At 39.3% G+C, this 12,445-nt stretch overlaps 1 protein-coding gene and 1 non-coding gene across 3 annotated transcripts in view; both read right to left on the bottom strand.

The window, feature by feature from the left end:
* AK5 (adenylate kinase 5) overlaps positions 1-12,445 on the bottom strand; it is a 287,532-nt gene that overhangs the window by 139,396 nt on the left and 135,691 nt on the right. For both annotated transcript variants that reach the window (XM_007978238.3, XM_007978240.3), the window contains exons 7-8: positions 11,034-11,124; positions 4,137-4,213 (exon numbers count right to left, since the gene is read on the bottom strand). In XM_007978238.3, coding sequence (XP_007976429.1) covers positions 4,137-4,213; positions 11,034-11,124 — 168 coding nt within the window. The remainder of the gene's footprint in view (positions 1-4,136; positions 4,214-11,033; positions 11,125-12,445) is intronic.
* On the bottom strand, positions 1,508-1,569 carry LOC119626351 (U7 small nuclear RNA). Its single transcript, XR_005242530.1, has one exon. It is a non-coding gene; the product is annotated as a U7 small nuclear RNA (small nuclear RNA).

Genomic DNA, 12,445 nt, shown 5'->3' on the forward strand with positions numbered 1-12,445 from the left:
GCTCTAAGTGAAGTCAAAACCATGGCTGTGACTGAGCCTCTCATAGGAGAACATGTGCAGTTAGGAGAGAAGGGGCCATGGTCAGTATGCTGGCGAGGGTCCACAGTTAAATAATGGACTGATGGAGAGGAGTTCAGCAAGGAAACCAAGAATGAATGAAGCGAGAACTAAGAGGGAGGGATCACATGGAGGCAGGTGCCACAGCCTGTGGTTAGGAGCAGAAGCTTTGTGGCTGAGACTGGCTTGGTGCTCACCAAGCCCATCTCTCCCTTCCTGGGCACATAAATAAGCTCCATTTCTCAGCCTCTTTGCAACTAGGTAGAGCCAGTGACTAGGGTTGCTACTGAATGTGAGATGAGGTAATGTGCAATTAAATGCAGGTGAATCTTCCTCAAGTTCTCCTTCCCATCCATTATCCCTTTGGAGGTCACATGTAAAAGGAACTCTGGAAGGAAAGTTCTCAGATTTTGAGTTTTATTAATTATGCCAGCACAAACTAGTCTATCTTTCCTGCTCTTGGCTCTGGAGTCACACAGCTGGATTTGAATCCTAGCTCTACCTTTTGAATCCTGGCTTTATCTCTTGTCAACCGTGTGACCTTGGGTAAACTTCTTAATTTCTCTGTGCCTCAGATTCCTCATCAGTAAAATTGGGATAATAATAATATAGTTGTCTGAGGATAAAATGAGGTAATAAATATGAAGTACACAGACCAGTATTAAAAGCTCTAGAAATATTGAAAGTTAATGGAAAGAATGTCAGGAATGGGGGAATGGTTCACGACAGGAGTCAAATGCACCCTGCTGCCTATTTTTATACGACCTTTCAGCAAGAATGAATTTTACATTTTTAAATGGTCAAAATAAATGACATGAAAATTATATGGAATTTGAATTTCAGTATCCACAAATAAAGTTTTACTGCAACAAAGCCACATTCATTTACATATTGTTATGGCTGCTTTTGCTCAACGATGGCAGAGTTTGAGTAGATGCAACAAATACCACATGGGCCCACAAAGCCTAAAATATTTACATTATCTGGTCCTTTGCAGAAGAAGTGTGGTGATCCCTAGCATACAGTGTCAAATGCAGCAAAGGTCAAGAAAGATAACTAAAAAGGGTTAACTGGAATTGGCAAAAGATTACTAGCGAGCTTGTTAACGGCTTTATTGGAGTGGGGAAAGTGGAGAATAGATTGTGGTGCCAGGCAAATCAAAGTTTGATTCCTGACTCTACAGCTTGCTGGCTTTATGGTCTTGGGAAGTCAGCTAACTTTTGTGAGCTTCAATTTCCTTGGCAGTAAATTAGGGATTAACAGAGCTTACTTCCTGAGTTATTGTAAGGATCAGCAATAATGCATGTAAACCATAAAACACATTCCTGGTTTAGAATAGGTGCTAAATAAATGCAAGCTTTTGTTTCATTTAATCTGCTGCAAACAAAATTATCATTCCTTTATAGGAATTGCATTTTCACTTTTTAGTTTTTTAAAAGATTTTTTTTTTCTGGGCTTTCCAGCAAAAACTAGAAAACCTGCTAGACAAATTCTAAAAGAGCTGTAACACTATATTTTCACTTTTAATATTTTAGTTTTCTCTTCCATCTTCTGATGATTTATGTTATATTTTAAGTCACTGCTCAAATCTCACCTCTTTAATGAGGGCATACCATTTAATACAGACCATCCTGATTAATGCGGTAATCTGTTCCTCCCCCAGCATTCCTAACCCCGTTACCCTGTTCTACTTTCTTTTCTCATAGAGTTTATCACCTCTGACAGTCTAGAAAACTGACTAATTTACTACATTTATTGTTTACTCTCTGTCTTCCCCACTCTGATGTTAACTCCTTGCCACAACAGCCCTTGCTTGTTTTACGTAATTATATTCTAAGTGCCTAAACAGAAACTGTTACACAGTCGGTGTCCAATTAATACTTGTTGAATGACTAAATGAAAAAAGAATAGATGAGGATTTAAAAAAATCCTGCTCAGGACTGGATATGTTCCTTCTGTCTTGGGACTGGGACTTGTCTTATTCATCTCTGTAAATTTCTCAACTATTGTCTGTTAAAATATAACCTTGGCTCCATCCCCTCCATTCTCTCGTTCTGGAATTTCTTTTAGAATATGTTGAACCAATCATTTTATCCTCGATGTCTCCTAAGTTCTTTCTCATATTTGACAACTATTTAGCTCTGTGTTTTATTCTATGGCAATTTCCTCTACTCTATCATTAAGTCCCTTTTTAGCTGCATCTAGTCTACTATTCAACTGTTAATTGAATTTCTATTTCAATGACAATATTTTTGTATGTGCCTATAATGCCTGTTTCTTCCCTTTTTCTTTCTTCTTTTCCATTTGTTCATGTATTTGTTTCATGGCTTCTAATCTTCCCTTTCAATATTTTGGATATCCTTATACTATGATTTCTTTAAGATTTCTCTGTTCTTTCTAGTTCTTGGGGATGTGGAGTCTTCCACTTCTTTAACTAGCTGACTTCCTTGTTGTGGATCATTTCTTTGTGCAGTCTGTAATTTTAGATTGTAAGTAGTTGTTTTACATTAGCCTCTGCTGGGGTCTTATGGGTCCGCAACTGAAAAGGCTCCCAATACATATCATTGAATGGCCTGTCTTTGGAGGCTAGGATGGAAAGCAGTACATTGTGGCAGAGGCAGTACAACCTCTTTCTTTTGTAAATTGCCCAGTCTTGAGTATGCTAGAGAATGTGCCCTAAATTCACATCCCTACTGTGAAACTATTTATATAACCTTGGGTAAATTACTCTTCTAGTCCCTCTTTTTTTGTCTGTGATATAGAGATAATAATTCCTACTTTCTAGAGATGTTGTGAAGAATTGGTGAGTTAATATAAGAAACTCGGCACAACATTTTGCATGTAGTAAGTGCTTAATAGATGTTAAAAATTACTATAAACATGTGTAGCTATTATAGCACGTGCCAACATCATCTCCTTTCTTTGTGCTATAAGGAAAGAACTTTATACTCAAGAAAATAGCTTCTGAATATGTATATGAAATATACAGCCAGCCATTACATGGGGACATTGGCCAGATCTGTTTGCTTTACTTGTGATGAATATTAGTTAAAGATGGGAACAAAACCTCCCCCAAGAACATGTTCACTTGGCTTTTAGCCATTGCTGAGGAGCACTGATGAGAGGCAGAAGAAAGTTTTGTACATTTTTCTTTTTTAAAAATAAAGCCTAATTAGGGGGTTGGCTCATTTGCCAACTATTTTGGTTCATTAAAATATAGCAGCAGAGAGAGTTCTTCTGCTGAGAGGAAAATGACCCAGAAAAATGTCTTCAGTTTTATTCAAAGAGAAAATGTATTTAACTTATTGGCTGTGCTTTCCTTGGTCATCATTCCCTTCCACAGGTTAGTGATATGGTTTGGCTCTGTGTCCCCACCCAAATCTCATCTTGTAGCTGTCATAATTCCCACAAGTTGTGGGAGGGAGCCAGTGGGAGATGACTGAATCATGGGGGCGGGTCTTTTCCATACTGTTCTGATACTGAATGGGTCTCACAAGATCCGATGGTTTCAAAATCAGGAGTTTCCCTGCACAAGTTCTCCGTTTGCCTGCTGCCATCCATGTAAGACATGACTTGCTCCTCCTGGCCTTCCGCCATGATTGCGAGGTCTCCCCAGTCATGTGGAACTGTGAGTTCTCCATTAAACCTCTTTCTTTTGTAAACTGCCCAGTCTCTGGTATGTCTTTATCAGCAGCTTGAAAATGGACTAATACAGTTAGCAATAAAATAGCAGAGCCCTGAACCTGTAGCTGATGCTCAGTAAATATTATTAGTTTATTAGTGGGAAGGGATAGAGACACAGGCAGATTCTTGGGCAAGAGAACCTCATTTCTATCCCATGTTAATTTTCGATGATAAACCTTTCTTTAATTCACTGTGTTTTGGATCTTTGGATAAGGGAATGTCAAAAAGCCAAACTTAGTGAATGAAAGCTGTAGACTACTGTAATTTATCACGTAATATGTTATCAGTTATCTGTATATATTTCACAAAATGCATTTTTATAATTCAAATTTTCATAAAACAAAGGTTCAACTTAAAAACATTTAAATAAAGAACTATTTTTAGATTTTAATTACCTGATCTTCATAATCAGATCCTGTATCAATGATCTCTCCTGTGTCCAATATCATCGAAGGATCAAGGTCACTTGAACCTAAGATTAGGAAAGAAAAGATAAGTGGATGGAGGTTGTTGTGTATGTTTCTAAAGCAAACCGTCTCTCACTAGGTTTCCATATTTTCCTATGTTACATTAAATTCACAAACATTTCTGGACTCTTCTCATCTGCCAGGTACAATGTTTTGCTGGAGATTGAAAATGCAGAGACTTTGGACACTCTCTACATCCTTAAGAAGAAGAAAATACTGTGAGGAAGAATAATTTATCAACAAGAGGTTATTACTAAAGGTTCAGCAACCCAAGAGAGTGAGCTACTGATTCTGACTAGTAGTAGAGATGATGGTGGAGTTAATTAAGATTCTTCATCAGGTATTAATCTATGATCCTGAATTTTGACGGTAAATGCAGGTTGTCCAGGAGGGGGAGCAGTTTCAGGATTTGCAATAACAATGGAAGTAGAAGGAACACCATGAGCAAAGTACAGAGTGGGAGGAGACTAAGGGGCTTCCAGAAATAGGAGGGGCTAAGTTTGCTTACTCCATGAAAACTTGAGTTTTTCCTCAAGCCTTCAGGTCATCTTAGTTGCTGAAGGTAAGAAAAATCAGGTTAACTTAATGTATGAATAGAGAGATTATTTCCCTTAGGTACTACAGGTTTCATTAAATCACTCACCCATTAATCCCCAAGGCTCAGACTTAAACTGGTAATTTTTACAGTGGGACTTCTGAAGCACAACTGATTCATCATTCTTATTTAATAACTCTTTCCTGCTGGGAAACATATATCATCTAACTACCCAGAAAGACTGAATTCAGTGCTGCCCATAAAATATTATATATCCTGTGAAAAAACATTGTTTCACTGTAAACTAGGCCTTGGCAAATAATTCTTAGTCAGAATATGCAATGAGTAATGCATAATGAATATAAATTTTTAAAAAATGTTAAGCATCTCATACACTTCTCAGATATAGACCTGTCCCCGATGTTGCTTTCATATTTTCTTTCAAAATGAGTCGGGGTATGTCCTTACACAGTCTTTTCTCATCTCTTCTCTTTTTTCTCCCTTCTCTTCTCTTATCATTGTCCCTGCTGTCTACCAACTTGACAAAGTAATAGCCATTACAATGCCAGTGTTTACTGTGTTTATGTCTTTACATTTTTTTAAAGGATGACAAAGTTTTTCAAAATGGACATATTAAACCATCAAACCACTTTGGAAAAGTAATCATAGAGTTGCCACTAAGAGTTGCATAAGTGTGTTCAGAACAACGCTGGGTGATGCTAGTCACACTGTCAGCACAGCCCTTGCCAGACCACTGTTCATAAGGTGGTTGCTAGAATGGAGTTGGCAAGAATATCCACCATGCTGTTAACAGAGATCAGAAGGGAGAGGTGGGAAGCTTTAATTTACATACATATTTTGAAATCAGTGGGATTATATATAATTTTTCTACCTTTGAACTTTTGGTATTTTTTTCAAATAAAGAATTTTGCAAGATGTATCTTGGGGCCAAAATACTTGGCTGTCTTAAAGCCCAGTTTGAAGGTCAGTTTGCACTTATGTTGTGAGGCAGTAAGTATCAGAAAAAAAAAATATATATATATATATTTTTATACATTATATTTATATATATATTATATTATATATATATTATAAGATAATAGACATTTTAGAACTATCAGATCGGTGCAAAAGAAATTGTGGTTTTTGCCATTACTTTCAATGTATATTTCACAGAATCCCACTTCTCATTTTAGAAAAGAGGAAAATGAGATGCAGAGAAGTTAGAAAACTTGGCCTACGTCATGTAGAAAGAGCCTGAGACCAAAAGCAGAGCCAGTAGCTCCTACTGTCTTTCTAGCACACCATGCTGACTCCAAATTCTAAGCAGGGGCAATCAAAATGGGTTTATGGGTTTATACAGATCCCCCTTTTGCTACAGTGCTCTACAGGAAAGGACCTGGAGGAGCATACTGCCAAGTCTATGTGCTGAGAAGATGAGAACAGTGAATAGTTGATGATGACGCAGGTCACAGGGTGGCTGTGGAAATGGAAGAATCAGAAGTGGAATTAAGGAGTCTCATTCAAGCTGGTAGCAATCAATGCTATTGACAGCATCATTAAAGATAACACAAATTTTAGCTGGCTTTCATTACTTCCACACTATGATTACTATCTGCCACTGACTAGTGGAAGTGGTGATAGCTATTGGATTCAAATGATACCTTCACTTCACCTGTATTTACAGTGATTCATGCGGAGTGAGTACTGTGATTTGAACGTGAAATCTTATTAAACATGGAGCTGCTTTTAGTACCTGCATCCTACTTATTTTATTTAATTAGAAACCATTCTTTCCGTTGTTTTCAAAAAGGACAACGTGAAGGGCTCTTAAACAACTCAGTTAACAGATATTACACGTGAATACTTGAAAACGGAGCAACATAATTAGAAAACTACCTTCAGCAATGGCAGAATGAGAAGACCTTTGTTTAAAAGAAAGCTTCATGCTTGTAAGTAAGAAGAGATTGGATTTCCTAATAAAATTTTTTTTTTCTTTTTTCGATGGAGTCTCGCTCTGTCGCAATAAAATGCTTTACACAGGAATTATATTGTATCATTAGGGACGAAATTTCTTGAAACATTGTTACTCCTAGCAACAGTATTAATATATCATAGGAGGCAACAGACAAAGGATATCATTATCAGCTTGGATAATGATTGGATGGCTTTCATTTTCTTTTAGCCTTGGTTTCTGGGTTTGCTGGAAATAGGACCTTTAGTAACAGTCTAAGGTTTGACACACAAAATAGAGGGAAAATACAGACAAATGTACACATTACTGCCTTCTTTCATTGAATAATTTAACACATAAAGCAACTGCAATGATCTCGTTACTCAAAAAAGACAGCAAAATTAGGATGTTATGAAAAAGTGATCATGTAGCTTTCATTTCCCCCTAGTTTGAATTTTTCAATTTCTTTTCAGATTTAAAAATATTCTTTCTATAGATGACAGAGAAAGGTATGAGCTGAAATACAGAACCCCAGAGGAAGCACCCAGGGCTACCAGTTTTAGAATGGCCTTTGGAAATATTATTTTCAAGTTGGCTGCTTAAATTTCAGTGGGAAGGTGATACAAATTGGCTTTAGAGGTATCAGAGGCTAACCATATGACTTTCTGGGACAACATTTCATATGTTTTTCCTCCTAGTGGATCTTTAACTCCAAGTTGTAGGAAAATCCTCCTCCCACTTTGAGTACCCCATAAAGACACTCTTACAATTGCAGAGCTTCTTAAGCAGTGAAGGGTGTCTGTGAATAAAACTCCTCCAACCCTTAAACTGCACCGTCTGAGGAAAGCAGTTTCTCCCTTGTCCTGTCTCTCACAGGGTAGCTTACAGTTTAATTTTCGTTAACAGTTTCGTTACAGTTTAATTTTAACTAAAATTAAACTGTAAGGGTTGTGTTTCATCTCTGAATCTAAGAACAAAACTTAGAAGGTACATGCATTCAATGCATATGTACCAAATGAGTAAAAATAAAACGGCACGTCCACTTTACCTTTACAGTTCTTGCTCTCATTGATCCACGCTACAAACATTAAATGTCTCCAATAAGTGCCTGACCTGCATTAAGCACTGAGAGTCCAGCTCGAATTCCACAGGCATGGAAAGGGTTCATTACAATGTGTGGGAAGAGCACTGTATTTACTTGGAAAAATATCCTGATGGTATTTGGGACTAGAACTCTTTGAGGGATCTGGGTCTTGGTGGGCTGTCCTGGGTGAGAAGAGGAAGAGGGAAGTTTTTCAGTTACTCCAGGACAGAGTTGGGGCAGGGAGGAAGGCAGAGAGGGAGAAGACAGCAGAAGTAGACCCAGGAAAAGGGGGAAAAGTTGTATTGTGTAAGATGTGGTTTCTTCCCATGAGCCCTCAAATCCACTGCAAAGACAGGAACTCATAAATAGCCTTTTCAATGTGAAAGCCACATACTTTGCACACAGAAACCATTTATTCTTCAGAACAATCCTCTGGGGTAGCTGCTATTATTATCCCCTCTTTATAGATAAGGAGATGGAGGCCCAGAGATGCTTTGCTAGTAAGTGTTAGTGGAGGGCTCCATCGAGGGGGAGACACTGCAGACAGGCCTTGAAGAAGCCGACCATCAGAGCAATGGTAGTCTCTAAGAAAAGTCCTGGTACACCTGTGGGTCACAGGGTGCTATTCAAGGGCCTAATTTAGTCTGGGGTGGGGTCTGAGGAAGTCTCCTTGAGAAAAACACCACGTTTACCCCAAGGCACAAAATAGAATCTGGCCAGGTGCAGGATGGGGCTCTATGGGGTTGGGAGAGTGAAGGGATGCAAATGAGGAGAGGCGTTTTCTAAGCAGAGAGAAGAGCAGGTGGAAATTGCCTAAGGCAGGAAGGAACTTGAGGTATTCAGGGAACTGGGGGAAGCTGGTGCCCGTGACGTGGGGGAGGTGATGTTGTTGCAGTAACAGAACCACTGCAGGAAAGAAAAGGATTTTGGGGCTTTCTTCTGTGCTAAGGGTACTGGTGGCCAGCCTGCAGGAGTCATTGAAGGTTTTGTTTTGTTTTTTTTCTTTTTGTTTTTTGTTTTTTTGTTTTTTTTTCTTTTTTTCAGAAAGGCAGAATGATTAGGGCTGCATTCTGTGAAGATCCCCATGGCAGCAGGAGATTCATGACAGACAGGAGAGGCCAGGGATGAGGAATGACAAAGCGTTTGGTGACTGCGGTGGGAATAGAGACAAAGGTTTGGATTCCCAAGGTGCCCCCGCAGAATGATGATCAGTGTAGAGTGTGAGGGCAAGAACGCTTCTGCCTGGCTCCCTGGAGAAAGGTCGAGGTGAGAGAAAGAGAATTGGATGTCATTCATAGGAGGCGATATGGGAGCTGTGGAGCAGCTGAGATTCTGCAGAAAGAGACTTGAGAGAGAAAAAAACAGTGGAGGGACCAAACCTGGAGGCTGACAATTCACAGAGCAGAGGCCATGGATATGACTTATTTATTGAGTGAGTCATCAACAGGAGATTTCACCATTGTTCCTTAACAGCGACAGTACCCTGGAGCTACACAGTATCTGCCTCCTGTAGGGGAGGCACCCTTTACTTCTAGTTTACTGCACTTTATTCACCAAGGGCTGTTTTAGAGGAAACAGTTTTATTCTAAGGCTGAAGCAGAAACCAGCTTTCAGGAGGTCTCAGGAGCGGAAGAGTTAGCGGGAGTTGAGGCTGTAAGCACAGAGTCTTCTGTTTATGAGCTCTGAGGTACACAGAGGAGAAAGTAGACACCTGGAAACTGCCGCAAAGGCTCAGGCACTATGCACTTGACCAAGGGGACCTAAAGAGAACGAGGACACAGCACCTGTCCTCAGGCAGTTTCCTATTGGTACAAAAACCAGCACAGTTGCATCACCGCAGGGCACAAGGCTCTCTAGTGCAGAAACACCACACAGTGCTGGGTGTCCCAAAGAAGGGGTGGCTTAAATCAGCCCCTCCATCCCACTGCATTAGCAAACTGAGGATATCTAGCAGTTAGATATTTGTCGTTAGAGGTAGTCATTTCTTTTTTTTTTTTTCAGACGGAGTCTCGCTCTGTTGCCCAGGCTGGAGTGCAGTGGCGCGACCTAGGCTCACTGCAAGCTCCGCCTCCCAGGTTCACGCCATTCTCCTGCCTCAGCCTCCCGAGTAGCTGGGACTACAGGCGTCTGCCACTGCGCGCAGCTAATTTTTTTTGTGTGTGTGTTGTTAGTAGAGATGGCATTTCACTGTGGTCTCTATCTCCTGACCTCGTGATCCGCCTGCCTCAGCCTCCCAAAGTGCTGGGATTACAGGTTTCTAAAGCATCTTCTAAATAAAATATTAACTTGAAAAGCACAGGAGTCATAGTATTTTTCAGAACAGCTGTAGTCATGTTTTCATAATCTTACATGATTCTCAATATTTCATCTTTCCTGCAATAGGCCAACTTTTTATAAATCTCATCAGAAAGTTAGGCAGATGAGTTTACATCAGTTACCTGTGTTCTGTGGGTCTGCCCAGAAAGATTACCACCTTACTCTTGTAATTCTGTCTCTCTTTGAAGCTACCGTTAGGTGATTTAAAATGTTAAGTGTTTAGCCTTTTTTCTTTACGGCCCCAAGCTTTTGGTCTTTACCCTTTGAGGTCATTACTCAGAAGAAAGAAGGTCAGGACTGAGACTAAGATAGGAGAGTCATCCACATGGAATTGATGTTGAAGCCACATGTGACAATGAGTTGACTCAGCGTCAGAGTATGGAAAGAATGAGAGGGGGGTCAGGACAGAACCATGAGTATTGCCTACATTAGGAAGTATGATTACTCTACATCAGTATCCAAGGTCAAAGTTCCAGGCAAGAGCACTTAGGAAGAGAAGAGGTAAGGTCACACAGGAGCTGTGGGTTGGAATGGGAGTGGCTACCAGATCGGAGGGGATGCTTTATTCAGGCAACGAGGGAGAAACCTATCATATGAGTTAGGGGGTCCTGGAGATACTGTAAATTTTAATTGTTGTACAAAGTATGGGTTAGGTTAGATATTTTTCTATTATAGTAACATAAGCCCTATATTACATTGTGACTACCTGGTAATTTACGTGTGCATGACTGGAAGAAAAGCAGCAACTATAAGGAACAGATTTATAGCCCTTCCTCTCCACTTTGTTTGTACTTTTATTTTTACACCAGAAAGTATGAGACTTTGTCATCCTTCAAACCTTGCAGCAGTTTGTTGAGCTTCATCCATTAATACAAAGCCGCAGATATTTGGCAGGTGATCACGGCATACTATCGTCTAAAGGACACAGTGACTTACCTGCTGCAGCCTCCTTGTTTGGAAACAACTTGTTGTCAACTGCCATGCTGATGTCATAGAACACCTCATCCTCATCACGGTCGGCATCAAACTGGGGGAAATCAGGACAGACAAGTTTGGAATGTGAGAATGCACAAATTAGTTAATTCAAAAATATAATGAGCATCCATCACACAACTGTATCTCTAATGAAGCAGAACAACAGGAATTAAAGCATTTGAGTCTTTAATCAGACATTTAGAGGGTTTTAAGTCCAGACCTCCTATCGAACAGAGAAGAGTATTAGGGAGTAAATGTACAGTCACTTATGGTTAAAAAAATGTGTAATGTTTTCTTAATTTATGGGGTACATTTGGAAAAAATAACTGAAATTTACCTTGTGGCTTTCTGACTTCATTTTTCTAATTTGAAAAACATGAAAATATATAGTTCTAAATAGTAAGAGGAAAGATGTTCTAACCTTATTGTTTAAAAATAAAACAAAATGAAACAACAAAGAAAAAACAACAAAGAGGCTGGGCGCAGTGGCTCACCCCTGTAATCCTAGCACTTTGGGAGGCCGAGATGGGCAGATTGCTTGAGGCCAGGATTTCGAGACCAGCCTGGCCAACATGGCAAAACCCTATCTCTACTAAAAATACAAAAAAATTAGCCAGGAATGGCAGCACATGCCTGTAGTCCTAGCTACTAGGGAGGCTGAGGCACGAGAATCACTTGAACCTGGGAGGCAGAGGTTGTAGTGAGCCAAGATGGCACTGCTATACTCCAGCCTCGGGGACAGACTGAGACTCTGTCTCCAAAAACAACAACAACAACAACAACAACAACAACAACAACAAAACCTCCAAACCAAATTTCAGATACTATACTAGATACAGTATTATAGATGTAGTCTATGGATTCTACGGATTTAGATGTAACAAAAATTATAGATTTAAATATTTATTTTACCATTCTCTAAAATTTACAAAATTTTAAATATTTTAAAATGATATAGTTATATTTATGAATTCTCTATTTTCTGAGTTTTTCAGTGGTTTGTTAACACATTTTTGTCTCTTTAGTTTTTAAAAATAGCTTTACTATGACAAAAACAAGCAATGCAGAAAAGACTCCCTATTCAATAAATAGTGCTGGAAATAACTGACTAGCCATATGCAGAAGATTGAAGCTGAACTCCTTCCTTACACCATATACAAAAATGAACTCGAGATAGATTAAAGACTTAGATGTAAAACCCAAAACTATAAAATTCCTGGAAGACAACCTAGGCAATACTATCCTGGACATAGGAATGGGCAAAGATTTCATGACAAAGATACAAAAGGCAATAGCAACAACAGCAAAAATTGACAAGTGGGATCTAATTAAACTTGAGAGCTTCTGCACTGCTAAAGAAACTACCAACAGAG

This window comes from Chlorocebus sabaeus, chromosome 20 (genome assembly GCF_047675955.1).
Source record: "Chlorocebus sabaeus isolate Y175 chromosome 20, mChlSab1.0.hap1, whole genome shotgun sequence".
NCBI lineage: Eukaryota > Metazoa > Chordata > Mammalia > Primates > Cercopithecidae > Chlorocebus > Chlorocebus sabaeus.